Genomic DNA, 25641 nt, shown 5'->3' on the forward strand with positions numbered 1-25641 from the left:
TGCAATCACAGGAGGCATTTCTTTGATGAGAAGAAAGGCTACTCCTAACATTATATTCACACCGAGTATTCCCTTAAGGAATGTCTACCTGAAAATACACAAACAAGTAAAATCAGCTCAACATGACTGCAACAGTTTGCTCACACAGCTCCGGGAGGATGAGGACCTGGTTAACCTCAGGAATTGCGCAGCCTGCGGGCTGACACCGGAGAAGGCAATGGCACCCCACTCCAGTACTCTTGCCTGGAAAATCCCATGGATGGAGGAGCCTGGTGGGCTGCAGTTCATGGGGTCGCGAAGAGTTGGACATAACTGAGTGACTTCACTTTCACTTTTTCACTTGCACGCATTGGAGGAGGAAATGGCAACCCACTCCAGTGTTCTTGCCTGGAGAATCCCAGGGACGGGGGAGCCTGGTGGGCTGCCGTCTATGGGGTCGCACAGAGTCGGACACGACTGAAGTGACCTAGCAGCAGCAGCAGCAGCGGGCTGACACACGCCTCCATGCGGGGCTGACGGCACAGAGGGTGTACAGAAGCATCCTGGGCGGTGGTGAAGGACGGGGGAGCCTGGACCACTGCAGTCCATGGGGTTGCAGAGAGCTGGGCGCGACTTAGCGGCTTAACAACCACAACCACCTATGAGGCTATTAAACCTTATCTTCCATTATCATTATACGTTATCTCACAAACCCATACCCAGCATCTAGTACAAAACTCTGAATCACCTGCTTCATTAAAATGTGTAAGGACATCTCTGTTCACATAAACCAAATACAGCATCTGCACTGTCGCAGAGTGGATTTTTTTTTTTTTTAACTTAACACTAAAACTGACTCTAACCAGTCCCGCCTTTTAAGGGGAAGGGAAAAGAGTTGCATAATTCAGTCACAGTAACAATGAAGGAGTCTTTTGGGCCTAGAAAAGAGAACAACAGTCTCAAAGGCCCCTTGCTGAATCATCTAACTTCGGAGAAAACAAAGCATAACTTTAGTTCCATCCTGATGCTCCAGGCCAGTTGCATCTATCTGGGACTTAGCACCCCCTTTCGGAAACCTACCACCCCCTACACCCGCTCAGAAGACTTATCACCCCCTGCCCAACTACAAGTGTCATCTCAACAAAAGAATACTCAAAATATCCCGCCTGATTGACGTTTCCCTTATCACTTCCACAAACCTCCCTATAAGTATGAAGCCTCCCTGATCCCTCTCGGCGCTCAGCCTGGTCGTTAGGCCGACTGTCGCCCCTCCTTGCCTGAATAAAGGTAACCTACTTCTGTTGAGGTCGTCTTTCCTTTTCTGCCTCGCCAGAACTGTACCTTACAAACAAAACAGTCACAATCATTAAAATAAGTAGACCAGGGACTTCCCTGGCCATCCAGTGGTTAAGACTTCACCTTCCCATGCACGGGGTGACGGTTCAATCCCTGGGTGGGCAGCTAAGATCCCACATGCCTTGGGGCCAAAAAAGCAAAACATAAAACAGAAGCAATATTGTAACAAATTCAATAAAGATTTTAAAAATGGTCCATACCAAAAAAACCTTAAAAAAACAAAAGTAGATCTTTCTGGAAATATGATAGTCTTCATCAAGAGTCTACAATCCTAAAGGATGTGACTGGGCAGAAAGGGTACAGGCTTTTGAATAAACAAACGTGGACCCTCCCAAGGCTGAATAGAGGAGTAGGGAGTGAAACTGTTACCCGCAAAAGAGAAAGGGAAATTGAACTTCACTGTGAAGTCCCAAAGGAGCACATTTCCTGAAAACCAGAGAAGCAAGACAGGGGAAGCGGTTTGGCCACATAGCATGTCCAACCCTCCATCTCCTCAGACCATCTGTAAAACTGCTACAGACATCTGTACCCAGATAAGTTATCTAGGAGACAGGGAGAGGATGTCAGCATCATCAGGCAGACAAGACAGCTAAGGAGGAGTGGGGGAATGAGGAGGAGGAAGCAAGAGCCTGGAGCCAGTAACCCCTGGTAAGGGTGGTGACATCTGAGTTCCAGGGGCCGCAGCTGGTGAGACTGTCCCACCCACAAGAGCACACGCCTATATGGTCATCTCCTTCCATCCCAGGGGCACGTACTCATGAGTAAATTGGACAACCAAGCATTTCTGCAGAGAAACCACACACCTGTAATCCACCAGATTAAACTGGAACCAGGAAACCATGAACAAGGTGAGAGCATCAATCCACTCGCCAAGCCCAGCAGAACTGCACCTCTGTAAAAAAAAAAAAAAAAACAGACATGTTACAGGACATCTGACGCTGTTACTATTCCATTGCCCCAAATATAAAATGGAAATGTATCTTCTACCTCTAGGCACATCCAAGAGACAACGTGAGTGTGAGGCAACCAACGAGCTCAGAGAAGTCCACTGGGAAACAATATTACAGACGTCCAGAACACTGACATAAGAGCACTTCTGACTTGTCATGACTGACATCTGTGCCTTTCATGGTCAATGTCAACAAAGCAACTGAGCTTTCTCAGACTATTATAGTTCACATTGGCCATGGGACATTTTAAATGACTCTGCCGAAGTCAAAAAGAAAAAGTCACTGGGAATAGTTTCTATTTAGTGTACCTCTTTTCATTCTCTTCTCAACCTCAGTCCTGCTTTTATCAATAGTCTCTGCCTCCCTAGGACTGAGGTGAGTTTGATAAATAATTATAAATTGTGTCTTTGAAAATAACCACAAACTATTTCATTCTTTAACTACTTTGGCAAAAACTTGTAGGAGATGGGGAGGAAAAAAAGAATTGAACTAAACACAACTTCCCTGGTGGTCCAGTGGCTAAGACTCCACACTCCCAACATAGGGAGACCAGTTTCAATCCCTGGTCAGGGAACTAGATTCCACATGCTGGAACTAACAGTTTGCATGTCACAACTAAGAGTCTGCATGCTGCAACTAAAGATCCTGGATGCTGCAACAAAGACCCAGTGCAACCAAATAAATTTTAATAAGAAATAAATAAACATAATATTAAAAAAAGAATTTAACTAAACTATAGCGGGAAATTACAACATGGCACTCAATGAAGTAGCTATAACATAAATAAACTAAAAAATATAGAGTGCTTACTAGATAGCAGGAATTGTTTGAAGATTTTTACATATACTAGCTCAGCTAATTCTCACAGGTCTGTAAAGTAAATGCTATGAAAAAGTGAAAGTGTTAGTTGCTTAGTTGTGTCCGACTCTTTGCGACCCCATGGACCGTAGAACACCAGGCTCTTCTACCCATGGAATTCTCCAGAAGAGAATACTGGAGTGGGTTGTCATTCCCTTCTCCAGGGAATAACCTAAACCAGGGATCGAAACCAGGTGTTGCCTCATTGCAGGTAGATTCTTTACTGTCTGAGCCACAGGGGAAGCCCAAAATAAATGCTGTAATTATCCCCATTTCACAGAGGAGGACACTGGGGAAAAGAGCACTTGAGTAACCTGCTGGATATTAGACATCGCCGCCCACGTGGGACAAAGAATCTGAAACAGGCCCTCCGGCTCTGGAGTGAGGCTCTCAGCCACTCTCCTGCCTGCTCCCTCCCTCTAAGGTGAAGGATGGCCCTTGGTGTTCAGAAGACAGCAAAAAGCCTGAGAGGACACGGCTGATCACTGTCTATCTCCAAGTCAACAACAAACGTTGACGAGGACTTACTGTGTGCCAGGCTCTGTCCCAGGGGCTTGGGCTGCGTCTGTGAACAAAAAGCCCTTGCCTTTACATGCTCACAGTCTGAGGAACCGCTCACCTGGCCACACACAGTCCTCGATCGCCCCTGTCACCTCCCAGCGTCCCCTCAGCATGGGGGCAAACAGCCCTCAAGCGCCTTCATCTCCAGAGTACACAGTGATGTCCTGCTTGTCGAGCTGCTCACGCAGAGAAGCAAGGTCTTCAACCACACCAGCCAGTTTCTGGATTGCTTCCAAACCCAAACTCACCCAAATGGGTTCGGATCTGGCCCTGGATAGGGATGTCCACTCACTGCCCATCTGGAGACAAGGGACACTTCTCCAAAAATCCAGTGGGTGAGGAATATGAGGCTGCCAAAGGCAGCGCCCGCCAACAACCAGTCCAGAGAAGAAGCCACTGCCTTGGCTGCCTCACCATTCTTTTTCTGTTGAGGTTTACAGCAGGCACCATCTAGAATAAAAAACAGAAAAGGGTCAGTTACACAGAAATTTACCCTCTATATTAGCAGACTTTAAACAAGTAGGAAATGGTACCTGGCTTCAAGGAGCTTACTTTAGAGGGGAAGGTGAGACCCCATAACAATCAGAACATGCCAGGAGGCAGGGAGTGGGAAGCTAGATCAGGATTTCAGGAGAATAAATCATTTTGGAATCTGACAACTGAAAATGCAGAAAGGTATGTACTTCTTGTGAAACAAACAGTTATGAGCTAAAATATCTGTATGAAAAGTGAAAGGTAAGTTCAGGAAACAAATGCAGTCCACCTGGAACAGAACGTTCCCAGTATACCAGGCTGCTTCTCCCAAAAAGAACAAGGTCCTCGTCTAACCCTCTGAGCCCCCAGAGTGTTAACAGTGCATCGACTGAGCAGTTACTGCGGCCAGCCCCTCACATGAACTCGTTTAATCTTCACAGCAACTTTACGAGGCAGGCTCTATTACTAACCCCATTTCACGGACTGAAAAACTGACAGGCCCAGAGAAAACAGATCCAAGATCACACAGCTGGTAGAGAGAGCCTAGACAGTACCTGTGTACTTTACCCTACTGTGATTCCTAGGATTGTTTAATGGTGAGGTCTCAGTTTGTTGCATTAGTGACTTCACATACAGAAATGTACCAACTGCAGAAAATGCTGGCAAAAGAATGCCTCTATAGGAACAGAGAGCCTGCTGGGCGGATGCTTCATGACGCTGGGAAGCCTGCTTCAGGACAGAAGGACACCTGAGAGTCTGCCTGTGGGAATGAAAGCATGATTTCACAGGCAGGAAGAAAGCCATTCTGTCCAGAAAGGAGTGAAGGGGAGGAAGAGCAGAGCTGAAAGCTATGGGTGTGAAGGAGAGGGTGGTGAAGGAGAGGGTGGTGAAGAAGGCCTGGAGGCCAAGGAGACAGTCTCTGGAAGAGACAGCAGCTTAAGCTGAATTTCCTGAGTAACAACACTGCTGCACACTATGGTGTGTGACTCTCCTCGCAAGACGCAGCAAATCTTCAATCAAACTACCCCCAAAAACATCGCCAGGGATGACGAGATATCCTGGGAAAGCTGGAGAGGAGTCGAACTTCGTAAATGGGGCACAGGGCAAAAACCGGAAGGGACTAACAACTGGGTCACAAAAATGTAAAACAGAATCGAGAAAGAAAACTCCAGTCCAGAAATGTAAGGGGTACCCTGAATCCAGATCCTCACCAGGCTGTCCCTGTGAAGTTAGCTGCCTGAGCTTCTACTTCACATGTGAGCATTTTATAAAATACAAAACATGTATTAGGGCACTAGAACCGAGTTCGAAATGTTCTAATCAATATCAATGTCTCTTGATCAATTTACGTGCATGATGTTCCCCTGTTCTCACTATTCCCACTTCATACCAAAATTGGAGGAGTTAAACAGACTCTTTGTTCATGGTGAGCTAAACTCTCTAAACTTTTATTAATCTGTGAGATTTCTCCTTGTATTCACAGAAGTACAGTGACTCATTAAGAGTTACACACAAAGCCAGGAGCAAGTTAAGTAGAATCTAGCAACACTCCTTCCTTTTCTTCAGAAGTCTGGAGTTAGCATGTAATGCAAACGTCCAGGTTTGCTTGCAAGCTCCGGACAGGTGATTCAAAAGGTGGTATGAATATCCATGGAGTTAGTGGTAAAGAACCTGCCTGCCAGTGCAGGAAATGTAAGAGACAAGGGTTCAATCCCTGGGTTAGGAAGATCCCCTGGAGGATGGCACAGCAACCCACTCCAGTATTCTTGCCTGGAGAATCCCACAGACAGAGGAGCCTGGTGGGCCACAGTCCATAAGGTTGCACAGAGCCAGACGTGACTGAAGCGACTTAGCCCGCACATGAATATTCAGGATTTCCTTTCTTTTTACGTTTCAGGTTTGGAGTTTAAATACCTTCAGACTTAAGGGCAGGGCAGGGCAGGGTGGGGTGGGGTGAGTTGGGGGAGGGGAGCAAAAGGAAAACACAAACCAAGAAAAAAAAAAAACAAACCCATGCAGTTCTCATAGTGTTGGAGAAGACTTGAGAGTCCTTTGGTCTGAAAGGAGATAAAACCATCAATCCTAAAGGAAATCAGTCCTGAATATTCATAGGAAGGACTGATGCTGAAGCTGAAGCTCCAATACTTTGGCCACCTGATGCGAAGAGCCAACTCATTGAAAAAGACACTGACACTGGTAAAGATTAAAGGCAGGAGGAGAAGGGGACAACAGAGGATGAGATGGTTGGATGGCATCACTGACTCATTAGACATGAGTCTAAGCAAGCTCCAGGAGGTGGTGATGGACAGGGAAGCCTGGAGTGCTGCAGTCCATGGGGTTGCAAAGAGTTGGACACAACTGAGCGACTGAACTAAACTGATGCAGTTCTCACAGCCCTTGCTAACAAATAACTTTTCAGAGTGTTACAGATGGGCTGGGGTCAGTGAGGAGGCAGAAGGCTGACGGATCTCATTCTGGAAAGCCCTGTTCAGAGGACAAGAGGAGAAGACAGTGCTGAAAGCCAGCAGGGAACGTGAGGCCTGGGTCTACTCTCCCACTCCACAATGAGACAAGTCAGAGATGAACGGTTACCGCCACCCTCTATGCTGCCAAGGCAAAGGTGCCTTCTGCCCAGATGATAGCCCACTTCCTAGGCCAGCTACTCCTGCAGAGGGAGGAAAAGCAGACTTGTGACCTTCAGATAAGAAAGGTAAATAAACTGCAAGAGAGAAAAACCCCTAAATAAACTGGGCCTATGCTTACCTGTGTAAATGCGATCAAGTGTGGCAATGGTACTTAATGTCAGTATCACTCTGTTGGACATCTGATAAGTCCAGACTGGGTTCAGTGACGTGTACCAAATGCGGAGAACAAGAAGAAGAATCTGTCCTAAAATAAATCCCCAGATTCTGAAGTACCTGTAAGTACGGAAATATTTTTAACAACTTTTTTTGTGAGTGGTTTCAATGTACTCCTTCCATTGTGAATTTCACAGTGTCACAGAAGGAGTATATGAGGTAGTTTTGTTGGTAATCTACACAACTTAGCCTTTATATAGCCCGTTACCTGGGCAGCTTATTATAATTTCTCCATTCTCACAACATTATTGAGAGTAATGGCAAATACTCATATCCTGGTTTTGTGAAAAGGAAAAAAAATGAGACTTCGACAAGGCCTTCCTGAAAGCTAAATACTATATCTCGGAATGCCCGGTCCCAACTTCCCTTTGGTAACTGACTACACTTGTTGCACAAGATGCAAGTATACCTTTGCAAGCCACTTCCTGTCCACCACGTCACAGCATGCACCACCAGGGAGGAAGACAGACCAAGCGCAAGGACCATGAGCCGAAGTTTGGCATTGGGAGCCTGGAAGGAGGCGATGCTACCTACAAACAAATTGTAAGGAGAGCTAGACATTTCTGGTAAGCAAGCCCTGCTAGTTATGATCTGCTTCTGATGCCTGTTGTGTCTAATACCATGTCTACACTCAGGAAGGTAGAGTTAATGTATAATTTTGTGTATGTATAAATCTTTTTGAGCATTTTTATTGTGGTATTATTCATACCATAAAATTCACTGTGTTAAGATGTATGACTCAGTGGTTCTTAATATGTTTACAAAGTTGCACAACTACAACACTACATTATAAACCAACTAAACTTAAATAAAAAACTTTTTTAAAAAAAAGTTCATGTTGTAGCATATGTCAGAGCTTCAGTCCTTTTTAGGCTAAATAATATTCTGTTGCATGGATATACTGCTTCTTGTTTATTCATTCATCCCACTGATGAGCATTTGGATTGTTTCCACTTTTTGGGTATTATGAGTAATATTGCTAAGAACATTTATGTACCAGGTGTTATGTGAATGTTTCCATTTTTCTTGGGTCTAACTCCAAGGGGTGGAGTTGTTGGATCATATGACAACTATGTTTAACATTCTGAGGGACTGCCAAACTGTTTTCCAAACCAACTGCACCGTTTTACATTCCCATCAGGAATGTGTGAGGAATTCAGTTTCTTCATATTCTTGTCAACACTTAATATTGTCTATTTTTTTAATCAGGGCTATTTTAGTGACTCAAAGTAATTAAGATCAAAACTAAACTAAATCAATTGTATTGGGCTGGTCAAAAAGTTCATTTGGGTCTTTCAGATCTTAAAGAAAACCCAAATGAACTTTTTGACCAACTCAATAGTATGAATTAGTTTAACGGTTTAAGAGTTAACTATGTACTGATTTACCTAAAATATCTTAAGGAACAGCAATGAGACAGCATGTAACACTCAGATCATGTTTGTAGTTGTGTAAGAATCCCTTCGGACTCTGTAAAAAACAACATTGTTTCATCTTCTTAAGAAGTATCTGAAGTCAGAAAAAAAAAAAGGTACCTGAAAAGGGAGTGTAAGGCAAAGCATGACTTACTTCAGCCTCTCTTTGGCATCACCTGGAAGAGTATATGACACCAACTGGTTTCTTCATCCTGAGGTCACTTTCCTACCCACTCCCCTTTCTCAAATACAATTCTACCTTTACTGAAGTAATGGGCTTTCAGGGAGAAAAGAGATGAAAGGGACCAACAAGAAGTATCTCAGACACCACACTCTCCAGTTATTTCCCATTACATCACAGCCTCCAGAGGCTACTGAGCCAGAACTAGACTAAAAACAAAAAACTGTCCCAGAAACTGTGTGGTGAGTGGCCCTATAGGTAAAGTTGTCACAGGCAGCGCTGAGCAAAGGCAACAAAACAGTGCCCTGATGAGATCCGCCCCATAAAGCCAGGCAAGGAGTGTGATGAGGCCAGTCATAAAAGAATTCATAAAAGGGTTCTGTGAGCCAAGGATAGTTTAACTCAGTTACTATATATACTCTGGAAGAAGGAAGTTTCATCTTTATTATTTCTGGAGCTGAAAATTTCATGATCGTTTGATATTTCTTTTCATTCCTACGGACATCATCTTTTAAAAGGATGCACTTTCCAGTGGTCTTTCCCACTGCAGTTTAGGGCTTCGGATCTTTGTGGGCAACCACAGAGCTTGCTACACTCACTAACCATGTTGTGCCTTCTTCAGGGACTGATGTACAGAAAAACAGAAGGTGAATTTCCTAGTGATTTCAGTCACTGTTCCTAGACAGAAGAAATACACACAGCATGGTTGGTTCATGAACAAATGCCACTTGGAAAACTCAGAGAAACCAATTGTGTTATAGCAAAAGGGCAAGGCAGGCAGTACTCTTCAGCTACAGATTCAACCAGACTGGAGTCTGGTATTTTTGTTTTTCAAACTTTTTCTCCATGACCTCACATTCTTACTTTTTTTTACCTCCAGAACTTTCTCAAGGCCTCTCAATATTTATTAATATAATAACCTCAAGTCTTTGTGATAGTAAGTGTATATTTCTTAATTACTGGGTTTTGGCAATGTAACATATTGAAATCCAGAATTCAAACACTATGAAAGGTACACAGTGCAAAGTTTCATCTTTATATCTGTCTCAATATCAAATTTTTCACCTTAGAAGCAACAAAAATTATATCAGTGTCTTTTAAAATACTTTTGGACCTATTTAATGCATGTTCAATTAATTACTAAATATATTTCATCTACCCTATTTAACACAAAAGTTAGCATTCTGAACATACTTTTTAGTGCCTCTTTTTTTCTCACTTAATATTGAAGAACATTCCATTTCCTTACATAAATGTTCTCATTCTTTAGTATAGCTGCATAGTATTCTACAGTACTCCCAGTTTCATAACCAAAATTTATTTAACCTAACCTATCCCATATAGATGACATTTAGATTATTTCTGACACTGTTATTATAAATATTGCTACAGTGATTAAATAACCTTTTATTTTTATCATTTGACACACACATAAGTTTATCTATAGGATATATGCCCAGAAGTGGAATTGTTGAGTGAAAAATACAGATTTGTAATTTTGATAAACACTGCCAAATTATCCTTTGCAGAAACTGTGCAAATTTACATTCCCACCAGCAGTGCATGAGTGCCTGTTTTCCCATGCTTACAATAGTGTTATCCAAGTTTGTTCCTTACCAATCTGATATGAGAAACTATCTATAAATATATATATATATGATTTGTATTCTATACCCTTTAGTATCTTTTAAAGATCCAATTATATTTCCTTTCCAGTAAACTGATCATATCCTTTGCGTTCTCTTCTATTGAGTTATTGGTCCTTTTATTGAAAGTGAAAGTCGCTCAGCCGTGTCCGACTCTTTGCAACCCCATAGACTATACAGTCCATGGAGTTCTCCAGGCCAGAATACTGGAGTGGGTAGCCTTTCGCTTCCCCAGGGGATCTTCCCAACCCAGGGATCAAACCCAGATCTCCCCCATTCCAGGTGGATTCTTTACCAGCTGAGCACAAGGAAAGCCCAAGAATACTGGAGTGGGTAACCTATCCCTTCTCCAGTGGATCTTCCTGAGATCATACTCTTTGCTTTCTCTTCTGTTGAGTTATTGGTCCTTTTATTACTGATTTGTAAAAACTCCATGTATTAGTGAAATTAGCCCTTTGACTAGAAGAGTTGCAATATTTTTCCTAACTTATTGATTGCCTTTGCTTACTACAATGTTCATCATGCATAATTTCCATATTTTATGCATTATCATTTAACAACTTTTTAATGACTTCTGAGTTTTGTATCATAGTTGGAAAAAAGAACAAAAACATATTAAATACTTTCACATTTCCCCAAGGTATCTTTCCCCTCTTCAGTTCAGGGGTCTTTAAAATTTTTCAATCTGAGAGAAAAGTTAAAAATGTAAATATGTTGACTCTTGGTCTAGACTTACAATTCTACTAAAACTCTTCAAGGCAGTAATAAGAGAAAGTGACATCTTTTATTTTTTACTTAATCATTTAGCATTCAAAGAACAGTCTACATATTTTCCCTGGATTTTTAACTAAAAAAAAAAAGAAACTTAAGGAATCACTTTTAAATCTTACCAACAGTAATTATCCGCAGCAAGGCTAGCATCCATTTCTTATTAACCAGTGTCCAGACAGGAGTAATTGTGACGACTAATGGAGAAAGAAATGCTACAGCAAAACCTTCCAGCCCAGTGAGTTCCAGTGTTTGCAGGGGAAAGTAATAGATCATTGGGCCCAGGTCATGGCAGAGAGACCAAGAAACATATCCTAGGTGGGAAAAAGGGAAAAAACAGTTTTTAAGAGAGAGAGAAAGTCTGTTTCAGACAACAGCCCTTCCCTCTGCTACAACTCGACTACTTTCCTGGTGACTTAACCTGCTAATGCAGGGGACACATGCAGGGTTCAATCCCTGTGTTGGGAAGATCCCCTGCAGAACGGAATGGCTACCCACTCCAGTATTCTTGCCTGGAGGATCCCACGGACAGGGGAGCCTGGCGGGTTACAGTCCATGGGGTTGCAAAGAGCCGAACACAATTTAGCAGCTACACAACAACAACAACGACGACTCCTACAACTGCTCTGGCTGGCTGCCCTCCTTCATGACTCTGGCCTTAACTGGGTTCCAATAAGAGAATTCCACCCCCTTCTCAGGCCCAGGATGAGAATGGCTTCCAGCTGTTTTCAGTCCCTCAATATCCCCGGTTTGTCTCTTTAACCTCATTCATCAGTTCAGTTCAGTTCAGTCACTCAGTCATGTCCGACTCTTTCAGAACCCAAGAACTACAGCACGCCAGGCCTCCCTGTCCATCACCAGCTCCTGGAGTTCACCCAAACTCATGTCCATTGAGTCAGTGATGCCATCCAACCATCTCATCCTCTGTCATCCCCTTCTTCTCCTGCCCTCAATCTTTCCCAGCATCAGGGTCTTTTTCAATGAGTCAGCTCTTCGCATCAGGTGGCCAAAGTATTGGAGTTTCAGCTTCAACATCAGTCCTTCCAATGAATACCCAGGACTGATCTCCTCTAGGATGGACTGGTTGGATCTCCTTGCAGTCCAAGAGACTCTCAAGAGTCTTCTCCAACACCACAATTCAAAAGCATCAATTCTTCAACGCTCAGCTTTCTTTATAGTCCAACTCTCACATCCATACATAACTACTGGAAAAATCATAGCCTTGACTAGACAGACCTTTGTTGACAAAGTAATGTCTCTGCTTTCTAATATGCTGTCTAGGTTCATACATGTAGGTAAAGTGAAAGTAGCTCAGTGGTGTCTGACTCTTTGCAACTCAATGGGCTGTAGTCCCCCAGGCTCCTCTGTCTGTGGAATTCTCCAGGCAAGAATACTGCAGTGGGTAGCCATTCCCTTCTCCAAGGGATCTTCCCAAATCAGGGGTCAAACCCAGGTCTTCTTCATTGTAGGCAGATTCTTAACCACCTGAGCCACCAAGGAAGCCCTGTGAGGTGGCAATCCCTTTATTAAAGGCTCTTCATCTCAGCCATCTAGGTTCAATCTGGTTTCCTGTCAGGACCCTGAAAAAATTTCCTCAACTAAGTTGACCTTTCTTCCATGAGAAATATGATGAAAATCAAAAAGAGCAAAAAACAATAGAACTCCTTCCTCCCACTCCAGACTACAGCCAAAGTCAGGTTAGTTAGGAAATAATCCTTTTCTTGTGAGTAGGCTATTTTAAGCCTAAGCCTTAGGAGGCAGTGTGGGGTAGTGGAAAAACCAGATTTGAAGTTACTGTCACATCTGCCGACCTTGTAATCTTCTACAGTGATGACAACCAATGGACATTTAACACATGTGAGGCTCTAAGTATTCACAGGGATCTTCTTTCAGATTCCTCAGACAACCTGTGTCCTGTAAAACTGACACTATTTCTACTCCTCCTTTACAAATGCAAAATCAAACAACAAAAACTCTGGAGATCCTGAAAGTTGAGTAACTGCCTAAGGTCACAAAAGTAGCAAATAGCAGTGAAGGGAAAACCAAGGAATCCAGTTCCAAACTATTCTTAATCACTGAAAACGGTACTTTTAACCACTTCACAGAGTTATTAGGATTAAAAAAAGAACAAGTACACAGAGTACCTAGCACCCTAGGTACCTACTGAGTGCACAATTCTTTTTACATCGTGTACTTGTGAGATACAGACTGGGCCAAATAATGAGCCTCCCCACTACCCCCCACCCCCCAGCATTACCAGCTCCCAGAAAACCCAGTTCTTAGGAAGGCACCCCTTCCTTTCATTGTGAACTACCAATCTCCCAAACGTTTGTCTGGGAGTTCTGATTTCAACCACACAACTCAGACAATATTAACAACAGCAGTTGTTCCTGGTACTTTTTGCAAAGCTGCTAAAGAAGCACACGACGGGACTCGTGTCCCATATCGGATGTTTCTGGCCAAATGCCCACATGTGCGACCACCACCCAAGCCCACTCGTGCCGGGCCAACCCAAGCAGCACGGCCCTGAGTGTTACAGCCAGGGCGCCGAGGGAGGGGGGAACGGAGCCCCCTTCTGAAAGGTGCCACTTCCTCCTCCAAGGGATCTTCCTGACCCAGAATGGAGTCCCCTGCATTGGCAGGCAGATTCTTTACCACTGAGCCGCTTGGGAAGCCAAAGCTCGGTACTGAAATTTATTCAATTAAAGGTCATGGGTGAGGGGACTTGGGGTTGGTGCCAGCCTCGCGGTTCGAGGCCGACAGGAGAAGTCGTGCCCGTTGGGCGCAACACCAGGGTGGCGTAGGAGCTCGGGACGACTCGGGGGAGCGCCTGATCCTCGGAACCTCTATCTAGGGCTTTTCTCTCTTTTTTAGATTCCTTCAGCAGCAGAAGGTGACAGGGGGCGATAAGCATCTCTATTCCGGGCGCCGAGCTTGCCTTCCTTCCTCCCGGGGCTCAGCCAAGCCCGCCGAGCATCGTGGTCCCCTGCAGGGCAAGGGGGACCGACCGGGGAATGCGCGGCGGGCGGCCTCGGCTTACCCAGGAGGCTCTCCAGGAGCACCTCTCTCCACGGCGAGGTCATGGCCGCAGCCCCTACGTCCCGGGCCAGCCGCCGCGTCCTCCCGAGTCTGCGCCCACGCCACCGGCACCAGCCAGCCCGCACGCCCGGCCCTGGCGAGGGTGGGGCCCGCCGCCTCCGCCCCGCCACGCCCGGCGCCGCCCGCCCGGCCCCGGGGCTTCTCTGAGCGCCAGGTGCCCCGCGCCACCGCCGCAGCCAACGCGAAGGAGCCGGGGGCCTCCCACCTGTCTCCCGGGTAAAAAACAGATCTCTCCGCCAGCCAGCTGAGCAGCCCCGGGGATGGCGCGCTGCGAGCGCGCAGGAGGACGGCACCGTGGCAACTCTGGACCCGCGGTGCTCTTTAAAGCAGGCCCGAGGGCGCGTGGCGAGGGGGCAAAGCTGAGACCGGGATGGGGAGCTGAGCAGCCAGGGGTTCTGGCGCCTCCGGCGGGCAGGTGCCAACAGGACCTTGGCGTTCCTAAGGCCCGGCGACGCTCCCGGGCGGGCGGGCACCTGCGACGGCCACCTGTGTGCGCTTCTCCTTCTTAGCTTTGGCAGTTAAGAAATCACATTCTGGAAAGGTGGTTGAAAAATTCTACAGATTACAGAATTTTCTTTGGCTTTCAGAGACGTCCCAACGCTTGCTCATGGGAAAGAAAGCAACTAATGGTAGTGGAAACTCTGTCCTCCTCCTCTCTATGGATAATGATCTTTGAGAGTGCCCATCCCTGAGGAGACAGGGAGAGACATTCTAAGAAACAATGGAGCCAGTGAACCAGGCCGGTTATTTCTTGCTCAAATACTACCACACCCCAGAGTGTTTTGGAATTTTTTTAGAACCTTCTCAAAGCAGATGTACTTTAATTCGCTTTAATTTGGGGGGTGGGGACAGTTTGTCATTTAGCATTTCTGGAAGATTTGCCGTGGAATTAAGCAATGATGGATTGTCTAAAAGCATAAGAATCGGTGAAGAGAAGTTATTGGGGTAAGTCCATAGCAGTTTTAAGCAGAGTTCTCATTGTCAGTAGATAAAGATCAACAGAATAGAATTGACAGTTCTGGAAATAAACCGGCTTGTTTAAGGTCAAATGATTTTCAACAAATACATGAGGGAAACATTGGTCTTTTCAACAAATCAGTCTAGGACAATTGAATATCCACATGAAAGAGAACAAATAGGACACCCCCCCCCATTTTCACACAATAGATAAAAATTAATTCAAAATGGATAAAAACTTAAATGTAAGAGATGAAACTGTAAAAATCACAAGACAAAGGAGCAAATTTTCATTATCTTTAGTTATATAGTGAATTCTTAGATACAACAGCAAAGCACAAGTGAAAAAAGAAATAATAGTTAGACTTCATGGAAATTAAAAGGTTTTGTGCTTCAAAAGACAGTTGAAGAAAGTGAAAAGACAATGTGCAGAATGGGAGAAAATATTCTAAAATCATACATCTAGCCCATGCTAAGAGTCCCTTGGACTGCAAGGAGATCAAACCCGTCAATCCTAAAGGAAATCGGTTCTTAATATTCATTGGAAGGACTGATGCTGAAGCTGAAACTCCAATACTTTGGCCACCTGATACAAACTAACTCACTGGAAAAGACCCTGATGCTGGGAAAGAGTGGAGGTGGGAGGAGAAGGGGATGACAGAAGATGAGATGGTTGGATGGCATCACCAACTCGATGGACATGAGTTAGAGTAAGCTCCGGAAGTTGGTGATGGACAGGGAATCCTGGCGTGCTGCAGACCATTGGGTCACAGAATTGGATACGACTGAGTGACTGAACTGAACTGAATTAAAGTCGCTTAAGTCATTTCCTACTCTGTGGGACCCTATGGACTGCGGCCCACCAGGTTCCTCTATCCATGGATTTTTTCAGGCAAGAATACTGTAGTGGGTTGCTTTGCCCTCCTCCAGGGGATATTCCCAACTCAGGAATTGAACCCGAGTTTCCTAGATCTCCTGCTTTGGCAGGTGGGTTCTTTACCACTAGTACCACCTGGGAAGCCCTCATGCATCTGATAAGGAACTGGTATCTGGAATATACATTTTTAAAAATTAAAACTCAGTAATAGCCACTTTAAAGATGAACAAAGGACTTGATAGGCTTTTTTGCAAAGAACATCTACAAGTAGCCGATAAGCAAAATATATTCAGGAAAGGATATTTGACATTATTTAATTAGGGAAATACCAATCAAAGCCACAGTGATATGGAGAAGGAAATGGCAACCCACTCCAGTATTCTTGCCTGGAAAAATCTCATGGACGGAGAAGCCTGGTCAGCTATAGTCCATGGGGTTGCAAAGAGTCAGACACAGCTGAGTGACTTCGCTTTCACTTTCTGTGTTGTTTTGTGGCTTGATTAGCTTATATCATTTTGTGGCTGAATAATGTTCTGTCGTATGTACATGCCACAGTCTTTTTAGCCATTCACTTATTGAAGCCTATCGTGAATGCTTCTAATTTGGGTGGTTATGAATAAAGCTACTATAATTTTCATGAAAAAAAAAAGTACTTTGTAAAAATAAAAGGTGTCATCATAAGTATGTAATCAGAGAAAAATACTGCGGGACAAAAGAGTTTGGCTACTAAAAAAAAAAAAAAGCCACAGTGATATACCACTTCACACTCCCTGAGATGACTGTAAATCAAAAAGTCAGATTATAACAAGTATTGAGAACATATGTATACTTATGGCTGATTCATGTTGACATATGGCAGAAACCATCATGATATTGTAATTATCCTCCAATTAAAATAAAACTTAAAAAAATAACAAGTGTTGATTAGGTTGTGGAAAAAGTGAAAACTCTTACATTGCTTATGGGAATGTAAAATGGTGCAGCCACTTTGGAAAACAGTCTGATAATTCTTCGAATGATTAAACGTAGAATTACCTTATGACATGTCAATTCTACCTCTAGGTGTTTATGTATGTGTTAGCCGCTCAGTTGTGTCTGACTCTTTGCGACCCCGTGGTCTGAGGCCACCTGGTTATTCTGTCCACGGAATTCTTCAGGCAAGAATGCTCGTACTAAGTCGCTTCAGTCTGGTCCAACTCTTTGCAACCCCATGGACTGTAGCCTGCCAGGCTCCTCTGTCCATGCGATTCTCCAAGCAAGAGTACTAGAGTGGGTTGCCATGCCCTTCTCCAGGGGATTGTCCTGACCCAGGGATTGAACCCAGGTCTCCTGCATTGCAGGCAGATTCTTTTACCACTGAGCCACCGGGGAAGGCCCCTAGGTGTTTATGCCCAAGAAAAAATGAAACATACCTAATTTGTGGACAAAGAGTAGTATTACTCATAATAGCCAAAAATGGAAACAACCCAAATATTCAGCAACCGATAAATGGATAAATAAAATGTGGTATAAGCACACAATAGAATGTCACCCAGCAATAAAAAGGGATGGAGTACCAACACATACTATGACATAGATGAGCCTCAAAAACATAGAGGTAAGCGACTAAACAACAACAAAGTGAAAGGAGCCAGCCAATAAATAAATCATATATTATATGATTCCATTTGTATGTTCCGAATAGGCAAATTTGTAGTGATCTAGAGTAGAGGATGGAGAAGGCAATGGCACCCCACTCCAGTACTCTTGTCTGGAAAATCCCATGGACAGAGGAGCCTGGTAGGCTGCAGTCCATGGGTCGCTAAGAGTCAGATACGACTGAGCGACTTCACTTACAGTTTTCACTTTCATGCATTGGAGAAAGAAATGGCAACCCACTCTAGTATTCTTGCCTGGAGAATCCCAGGAATGGGGGAGCCTGGTGGGCTGCCGTCTATGGGGTCGCATAGAGTCGGACACGACTGAAGTGACTTAGGGTTGTGGGAATGGATAGTGAAGGAAAAGGAATTAATTAGTATATAGTTTCTTCCAAGGGGGATGAAAATTTTCTAAAATTAGATGGGTGACGGTTGTACAACTTTGTGAATATGCTAAAAACAGCACTGTGCATGTTGAGTGAATGGGTGAATTATACGGAGTGTGAGTGATATCTCAGTAAGACAACTTTTAACATGCAAGTCATTCTAGTTACATCACGTAAAAACGTTTTGACTGGATCCCAGTCATTTAGTATCACCCATTCTTTAACGTGTGAGAGACTTCAGGGACTGAAAACATCAGACATTGCACTTTCCTTTCTCTTTGCCTAAATATGTTTCTTCTCCAGGCACCTATATGAAAAGCATTTAATTCTGTGGGTGCCCTTCAAAATTTGTCCCTTTTCTAAGCTAAGTGGTAGGAAAAACTTTGTTTCTACTAAGGATGCAAAGTGTTTTCTTGTCCACTTAAAGCTCAACTTTTGTCTTAGTGGTTTTTTGGGGTTTTTTAAAATCTTTAATAATTTTGATCTCAGGTGACCTCAGCCAGCAACACCTTGAAGCAGGACTTAGGTTCCCAGTCAGGGACTGAGGCTGGGTCACGGTGGAAAGAGCACCAAATTTTAGCCACTAAACCAGTGGGCAGTGACAAGGGCCCTGGCCCTTCAGCTTTGTAGAAATGATTCCCCTAAAGACAGAAAGTAGTGAAATAAGTTTTATTTATTAGGAGGAAAGAGTACAATATATATGGATAGACACACAGGCAGACTCAGAGGAAGAGTCTGTGAGTTGTACCCTCATGGCAGTTTAAATCACTTATATGGGGCATTTCTCCAAGGTTTCCTTGAGCCGATTATTATTTATCTGGTTCACAGGCCATATTTGGTGTATTTCAGGATCCTCCCATGCATGTGTACATGCATGTCTTAGCCAAGATGGATTCTATCTCAAAGGCCTATGGGTGGCCTGGCCTTAGTTAGCATCACACCCATTTGACCTCCAAGCAGCCTTTCTGCACATGTGTGGTTGGGATGGTCTCCTCACTGTAAGAATGAGAAATATATGGTCTGAGCAGGGCCGTCTCCTCTCTTACTTGTCCTGCTATTCTTATTTTGGAGTTTTGGTCCTTAGGGAGTAAATCTCCAATCACTTTACCCTGGGGGGTGCCCGTCTACCCCCTGTCTCAAATCCCCGCTGAGAGATGTAAACAAAAAAAAACTTTATTGGGAAAATGAAGAGTGAAGGTCTGTCTTCTGTAACTTCTTCAGGCTAGATAGAGGCTTGTAGACGCCACCTAGTTGGGGTCATAGAGCTCTCACTCTGTCTTATTAAATGGGCCCCAGTGTGACTTCTGTTGTGGTTTCAGCAGGATCTGCTGTGAGGAGTGGCTGGAGTCCCTGCATAGCATCATTGTCCTGTGATGCTCTAGAGAAAACAAACTAAATAATTAGATTAGAGAAGCAGGGGCTAAAGATCAGTAAGACTATTATAATCAGAGGCTCAAGCAAGGGTAGGAATCTGGTTGTACAAGGTCAGCATATCTTTCTCTATTTCCAAAATGGAAGCTCTGAACCTGTTGGTCCCAGGTCTCCTTCTGGGAGGGCTGGGTTAGGCAAGAGACATTAGATTTTCTTCAGTAGGAAAATGAACAATTCTGACCCTGTACATTACTGTTTGGAGACTTGGGTCTCTAGTAGAAGACCATTTTCCATCAGGAATTTGGCTAAAATTCCTTATGGGATGGATAAAGGGGTCGCCATGGCCCATGATGAACTTTGCTCTGGGTAAACAAATCCAGCATTCTGTCAACCTAGTAGAGGAAGCAAGAGTTTGTGCAATGTGAACCAGAGTTTTCTGTCCAGCCTATAGATAAGGGAAATACACATAGAAAAGCTAAGGCAATTAGTAGCTTCGTAGTAGCACCAGTCAGGGTCATATTTAAATCACCCAGCATGGGCAGAGAAGTTCAGTGAATTCCAAGAGCAAGAGTGAGAACAGAGAAAACAATACTTATCTGAAGTTACCAGAGCATATCAATTACTCTGTATGTGGACTGGAGTACCAGGAGGCAAAATGAAGATAGTAACTATGGGTACTTAGCCTGTACTTAGCCTAGAGTCTGTTTTAGGTTTTTTAGTACAAAGTGAAAGTCGCTCAGTCGTGGCTGACTCTTTGTGACCCCATGGACTGTATGGAATTCTCCAGGCCAGAATACTGGAGTGGGTAGCCTTTTCCTTCTCCAGGGGATCTTCCCAACCCAGGGATCGAACCCAGGTCTCCTGCATTGCAGGCAGATTCTTTACCAGCTGAACCACAAGAGAAGCCTAGAGTCTAAGAAGTGTTTATTTTCTTTTTGAATAGTAGCTTCAGGTCTTCTAGTGGCTCACCCATCCACCTGGAATTTTCAGGCTGTTCTGGTCTTCTGGATCCTGCAGAGACTTAGAGGAAGAGGTGGATTCACAGGGGTGGCTGGAATGTGGTTCTTCAGGTTCCTGTAACCTATCACTGGGGACAGGTTCAATCCTGGACAGATGAACCCAGCTGGTGACCCTCTGGAGTTTGACTGCTATAAGAGTGCTCAGCAAGACTTGGTAAGGACCCTTCCGTTTGGGGAGTAGCTGGTTGCCAGGGTACTCATTCTTCCAGGTCTCTAAAAGTACCCAGTCTCCACATTTTACAATAGGGTGGCTGGGACTGTCATCTGGAGCAGGCTGCACTCTGCTGCCATATTCTTGTATAGCCTTCTGGACCTGGCCCAGATTTATAATGTACTTAAGATGAGCCTGAGTTTCTGGGTCAGTTAGCACATCCAGAGTAAGGAATGGCCTTCTGTATGTCACTTCAAAAGGGCTTAGCTTAGTGGTTGCTTTAGGAGTTTCCCTGACCCTTAAGATGGCTATTGGCAGGAGCCCATACCCTGACTTTGACACTTCCTGACAGAGTTTTTACCCAAGATTTTCTTTAGAGTATGATTTCCTGTTCCACTTTTCCTGAGGACTGAGGTCTTCAGAATGAATCGAGATGGTATTAATTCCTAAAACCTGTGAAAGCTGTTGCATGACCTTTGCTACCAAAAAGGTCCATTGGTCACTCTGAAGGTGACGGGGCAATCTGAATCTAGGAATAATTTCCTTTAACGGTGAATTAGTCACTTTAGCTGCCTTCTCTGTTCTAGTGGGTAAGGCCTCTATCTGTCTAGTAAAGGTATGTATGTTGTGCCTAGTCACTCAGTCGTGTCCGACTCTTGCAACCCCATAGACTGTAGCCTGCCAGGTTCTTCTGTCCATGGGATTCTCCAGGCAAGAATACTGGAGTTGGTTGCCACTTCCTTCTCCAGGGGATCTTTCCAACTCAGGAATCAAACCCAGGCCTTCTGCATTGCAGGCAGACTTTTTACGGACTTAGCTACGAAGGAAGCCCCCAAACGTATCTATAAAGACTAATAAGTAGTTGAAGCCCTGGAAAGAGAGCATCTGAGTGAAATCTATTTGCCAGTCTTCTCCTGGGTACGTCCCATATCACGAGACAAGACTAGCAAGAGGAAGAGGCTTATTGCCTCCTGGATTATGGGTGGCTCAAAGGGCACAGGCTTAAGTAGCTCTTTTGTCTCCAGGAGCCCTTTCCCTGTAAAAAGTTGTCAGTTCTTCACATCAGGTGGCCAAAGTTATTGGATCTTCAGCTTCCAGCGTCAGTCCTTCCAATGCAGATTCAGGACTGATTTCCTTTAGGGCTGACTGGTTGGATCTCCTTGCAGTCCAAGAGTCTCCTCCAACACCACACTTCAAAAGCATCAATTCTTCAGCATTCAGCTTTCTTTATGGTCCCACTCTCACATCCATATATGACTAGTGGAAAAACCATAGCTTTGACTAGATGGACCTTTGTTGGCAAAGTAATGTCTCTGCTTTTTAATATGCTGTCTAGGTTGGTCATAGTTTTTCTTCCAAGGAGCAAGTGTCTTTTAATTGCATGGCTGCAGTCACCATCTGCAGTGATTTTGGAGCCCAAGAAAATAAAGTGGTCCCTTTATATCCCCTTCCTGGCCAATCATAACATATTAACCCAAATTCCTGAGGACACTACTAGAGTCCTTACCCTTACTCTGGTGGTGTCCTCAGGGATTTGGGTTAAAATGCTGTGATTGGCCAGGAGGGGTTGTATAGGGACCACCGTGGTCAGGTCTTGCACCACCCTGTATCCCCCTCTGGCTTAACAACCGGAAGAATAAGAGTGTTGCACAGAGACTGGCAGGGCACCAAGAGGCCGTGTTTAGAATTTTATCCACGAAGGGTTGTAAACCCTTCTTCACTTCCAACTTTGTAGGATATTGTCCCTTGTTAGTATAGGCAATTTCTGGCCTAAGGCTAATCCTTAGAGGTTGGGCATTTATGGCCCTTCCAGGGAGTCCTTTGTCCCATACTGAAGAGTCTACTGCCTGTAGTCTATAGCTGGGAATAGAATTGCTCTTATGGCTGGTCTGTCTTAGAGTCAAAATAAGGGGCTTCTCAATGGCCTCCTAATGGACCCCAAGGGAGCTCAGGAGGTCCCTCCCAAGGAGAGCGGTAGGACACTGAGGTATAGCTAGAAAGATGTGTGAAATCAACCACTGGGCAAGTGAGAGGCCCAGTGAAATAATGGGTGCAAAGCTTTCCATTGACAACAGTCACAGTGCAGCTTTTGGAGGAGAGAGGTCCAACATGAGAAATTAAGGCAGAGTAAGTGGTTCCCATATCAATTAATCAATTGTCACATCAAGGACTACCCAAGACTCCTTGATAGAGATAGACTTCTCATTGGCAGGTGGGGGGGGGACCCATCAGAATTCCCGGGCCACCTCAGTCATCCAGCACGGCCATCTCAGGAGCAGGAGCCGCCTTCTCCTACAGGACTGAGGGCAGTCTCTCTTCCAATGAACTCTTTGTTTGCAAGTTGGGCATGGTCTGGGGGGCTCTTTCTGGCAATCCAGGCCCAGTGGCCAGTTAACTTGCATTTATAATGTTGCTCCTTGTTGGTCTTAACTCCAGACGGATAGCTGGACTTTCTCAGACCCCTTGGGTTGGCCTGGGGTCACAGGTATGGCTGATAGCAACGGCTGTCAGTTACACAGGAGCCCTGGCCTGTCTCTTCTCACACTGGGCTGTCTCTTCTCCTGAGCTTGCTCTCTGTTATTAAACACCCAAAGGCCACATCCAGGAGTGGGGCATGGGCGTTTGTGAGCCAAATTGTAACTTTAGGAGTTTCCTATTATCAGGGGCAGACTGGCTATGCTCCCAGTGGGGACTGACCTTCAGAGCTGGAGGGCTCTTTACTGGTATGTTTCCTAAATGTCTCCATAAGCCGCCTGTGAAGAAGGACTGGATTTCCCTTTTCTTCCTGGGTCACTCCTTAACCCTTTTCCTAGTTAACTGACTTTTTTATATATACTTTCCCATCCCTTCTAATTGGATCATGTGCTTCTGGGAATTATAATTCCAAGAGGGTTCCTGATTTGAGACTGCATCTTCACTCGTAGCATCATGTTCAGGTTGATTTCCGGCAAGCTGGTCAGCACGCCCCGAGCTACTATCCAGACTTTCTGTTTTCCTCAGGAGTATAGCAGGTAGATAGAACTCTTTGCACATCCTTCCAAGTTAAATCATAGACCAGAATGAGGGCATGAAACCTTTCAACAAATTTACTAGGGTCTTCAGAAAATCTACCCAGTTCCTGTTTGCACTGGGCTAACTCGGTTAAAGAGAAGGGCACCAGTATTCTGATTGTCCCTTCAGCATTTGCCACTTCCCTAAGACAATACAATTTCTCTGGTCCTGGGCGATAGGAAGCTCCACTGTGTGTTACCCCAGAAGGACTAGTCTCAGTTTCTTAAGGTAACAGAGGGTAAAGGAGAGACATAGGGAGGTGGAGTTTGAGGGACATAGGGAGGTGGAGTTTGGAGTTGGTCAGAGGGGCCAGGAGAAGTAGGTGACTTGGGAGAGGTAGGAATACTGTCAGGAGCAGGGAGAGCTCAGTTGCCCTGCTGAGAGACAGGAGAGCTTAGAAGGGGAACATCCAAAATGTCAGGAGAGTCTTCTGGTTGTCCGGGTTTTAAATGACAAGAGTTGTATAGGGTGGGATTTTGGTAAAGGAGCACAAAGGCCTGAACATAGGGAATCTCACTCCACTTTCCCATTCTGCAGCATTAAAGATCCAGTTGCAGAATGGCATTATACTTTAGAAACTCATATTCAGATCATTTGTCTCTGTTCCCCAAATTATACAAAGACCAGGCACTGCTGTAGTAGACCTGAAGTTTCTCCCTTTTTAATCCTCTGATTTCAAAGAATTTCCAATTCTTAAGGATACACTCCAGAGGTGTTTCTTCTGGCTTAGAAAGAGATTCTCCCATGTAGTACTCTACAACCAATAAAAAGAGAGCACTCCTAAAATGGAATCCTAGAAGCATTGACCAGGAAACCCGAAGGGATTTAGGGTGTTCCCCAAATTCCCTTCGAACCTGATTGGATTTCAAGCATCCTCTATGCGCCAGTTGATTTCTGATCAGACGTCTCACACCCTCCTTGTGACCTTGCACTAGGTGCCTGCCCCAGTACAGCCAGAGAAGTGTTTTTGAACCAGTCCAGATATGTTTCCAGGACTTTCCTGAAGAGAGATCCCTTGTCTGTAAAGCTTATGCCCTCCAGTTTATGCTGGAGTGTATTTCTTGAGACTGAGCATCCACAAAGTTTATAATTTGGGCTTCTGGTTAGCTGCCAGCCCAATAGGCTGTCTGTAGCAATGTGCAGGCTGCCAAGGCTTGGAGTGAAGGGGAGCCAATAGATGCAAAGAGGAACCCTTGGAAAACTTGGAGATAGGCATATGAGAAACATGCTCGCTAGCCCAAAACCAAAGGATGGACTTGGACACACAAAACACAGCGAAAGCAAGACTTTAGTGACTGTCTTGTAAGATCAGGTGTCTGGTGAGCAGGCACACCCAGGACAGTTTCAGCAACAATTTATTCTCTAGTGCAAGTCCCTCCCCCAGTTCCTCACTGGCTGAGTACTATGGGGTGGACAGTCTTCCCAGAGGTTGCCTAAGTTTATTCCCTTCCTCCTTATGAGCTGGCCCCTCACTAGCATCTTGTTTTCCTCTTTCCCATGCAGTTATTCCTGTTCTTAAGTTTTGAATTCACCAATAGCATGAGCCCGCCCGAAACCCTAGGTATCCCACCTTCCCGTTGTTTGCCCAGACTTTCCAGTCTTGTAACTCCTGCGGTTGCTACAGCAGCAATGTCATTATTCAAGCTAGTTATTAATAGTTCCTCATTCTTAAGTTAGCCTTTATTCTTGAAAATGGACCATTAAACGTGAATGTTTCCTACGGGAACTAAGGAAGATGGCATGGGGTTCAAGGCTTGAGGGCCAGGCCAGGAGGCAGAGAAATTCTCATAGTAGATTTCTGGGCATACAGTGAGGTGACAGACCAGACATAAGAAGAACCCCAAATGCCCCTACATTGTAAGGTGGATTCTTTTTTTTTTTAAATCAAATACATATTTAATTATGAAACTAATAATGCAATATTACCCAAATAAAATGTAAGCACGTGTTCAATTATCATGGTCTATATTTCAGAGAAGAGGAGTTAAGGATTTATGCCATAAGTTTATTTACAAACATATCTAGGATGCTGAGTTCAAGGGTTTGA

At 44.5% G+C, this 25641-nt stretch overlaps 1 protein-coding gene across 4 annotated transcripts in view; it reads right to left on the bottom strand.

Moving 5' to 3' along the window:
• Positions 1–14234, bottom strand: part of CWH43 (cell wall biogenesis 43 C-terminal homolog) — a 52270-nt gene extending 38036 nt beyond the window's left edge. For 2 of the 4 annotated variants that reach the window (XM_043906803.1, XM_043906802.1), the window contains exons 1-6: positions 14087–14234; positions 11169–11360; positions 7446–7566; positions 6942–7096; positions 3953–4154; positions 2139–2227 (exon numbers count right to left, since the gene is read on the bottom strand). In XM_043906803.1, coding sequence (XP_043762738.1) covers positions 2139–2227; positions 3953–4154; positions 6942–7096; positions 7446–7566; positions 11169–11360; positions 14087–14129 — 802 coding nt within the window. In that variant the 5' untranslated portion in view covers positions 14130–14234. Of the gene's footprint in view, positions 1–2138; positions 2228–3952; positions 4155–6941; positions 7097–7445; positions 7567–11168; positions 11361–14086 lie in introns of those variants that run through there. The other 2 variants (XM_043906804.1, XM_043906805.1) reach the window with 2 other exon arrangements.
• Between the last annotated feature and the right edge of the window lie 11407 nt (positions 14235–25641).

Source organism: Cervus elaphus, chromosome 6 (genome assembly GCF_910594005.1).
Source record: "Cervus elaphus chromosome 6, mCerEla1.1, whole genome shotgun sequence".
In the NCBI taxonomy this organism is placed as follows: domain Eukaryota; kingdom Metazoa; phylum Chordata; class Mammalia; order Artiodactyla; family Cervidae; genus Cervus; species Cervus elaphus.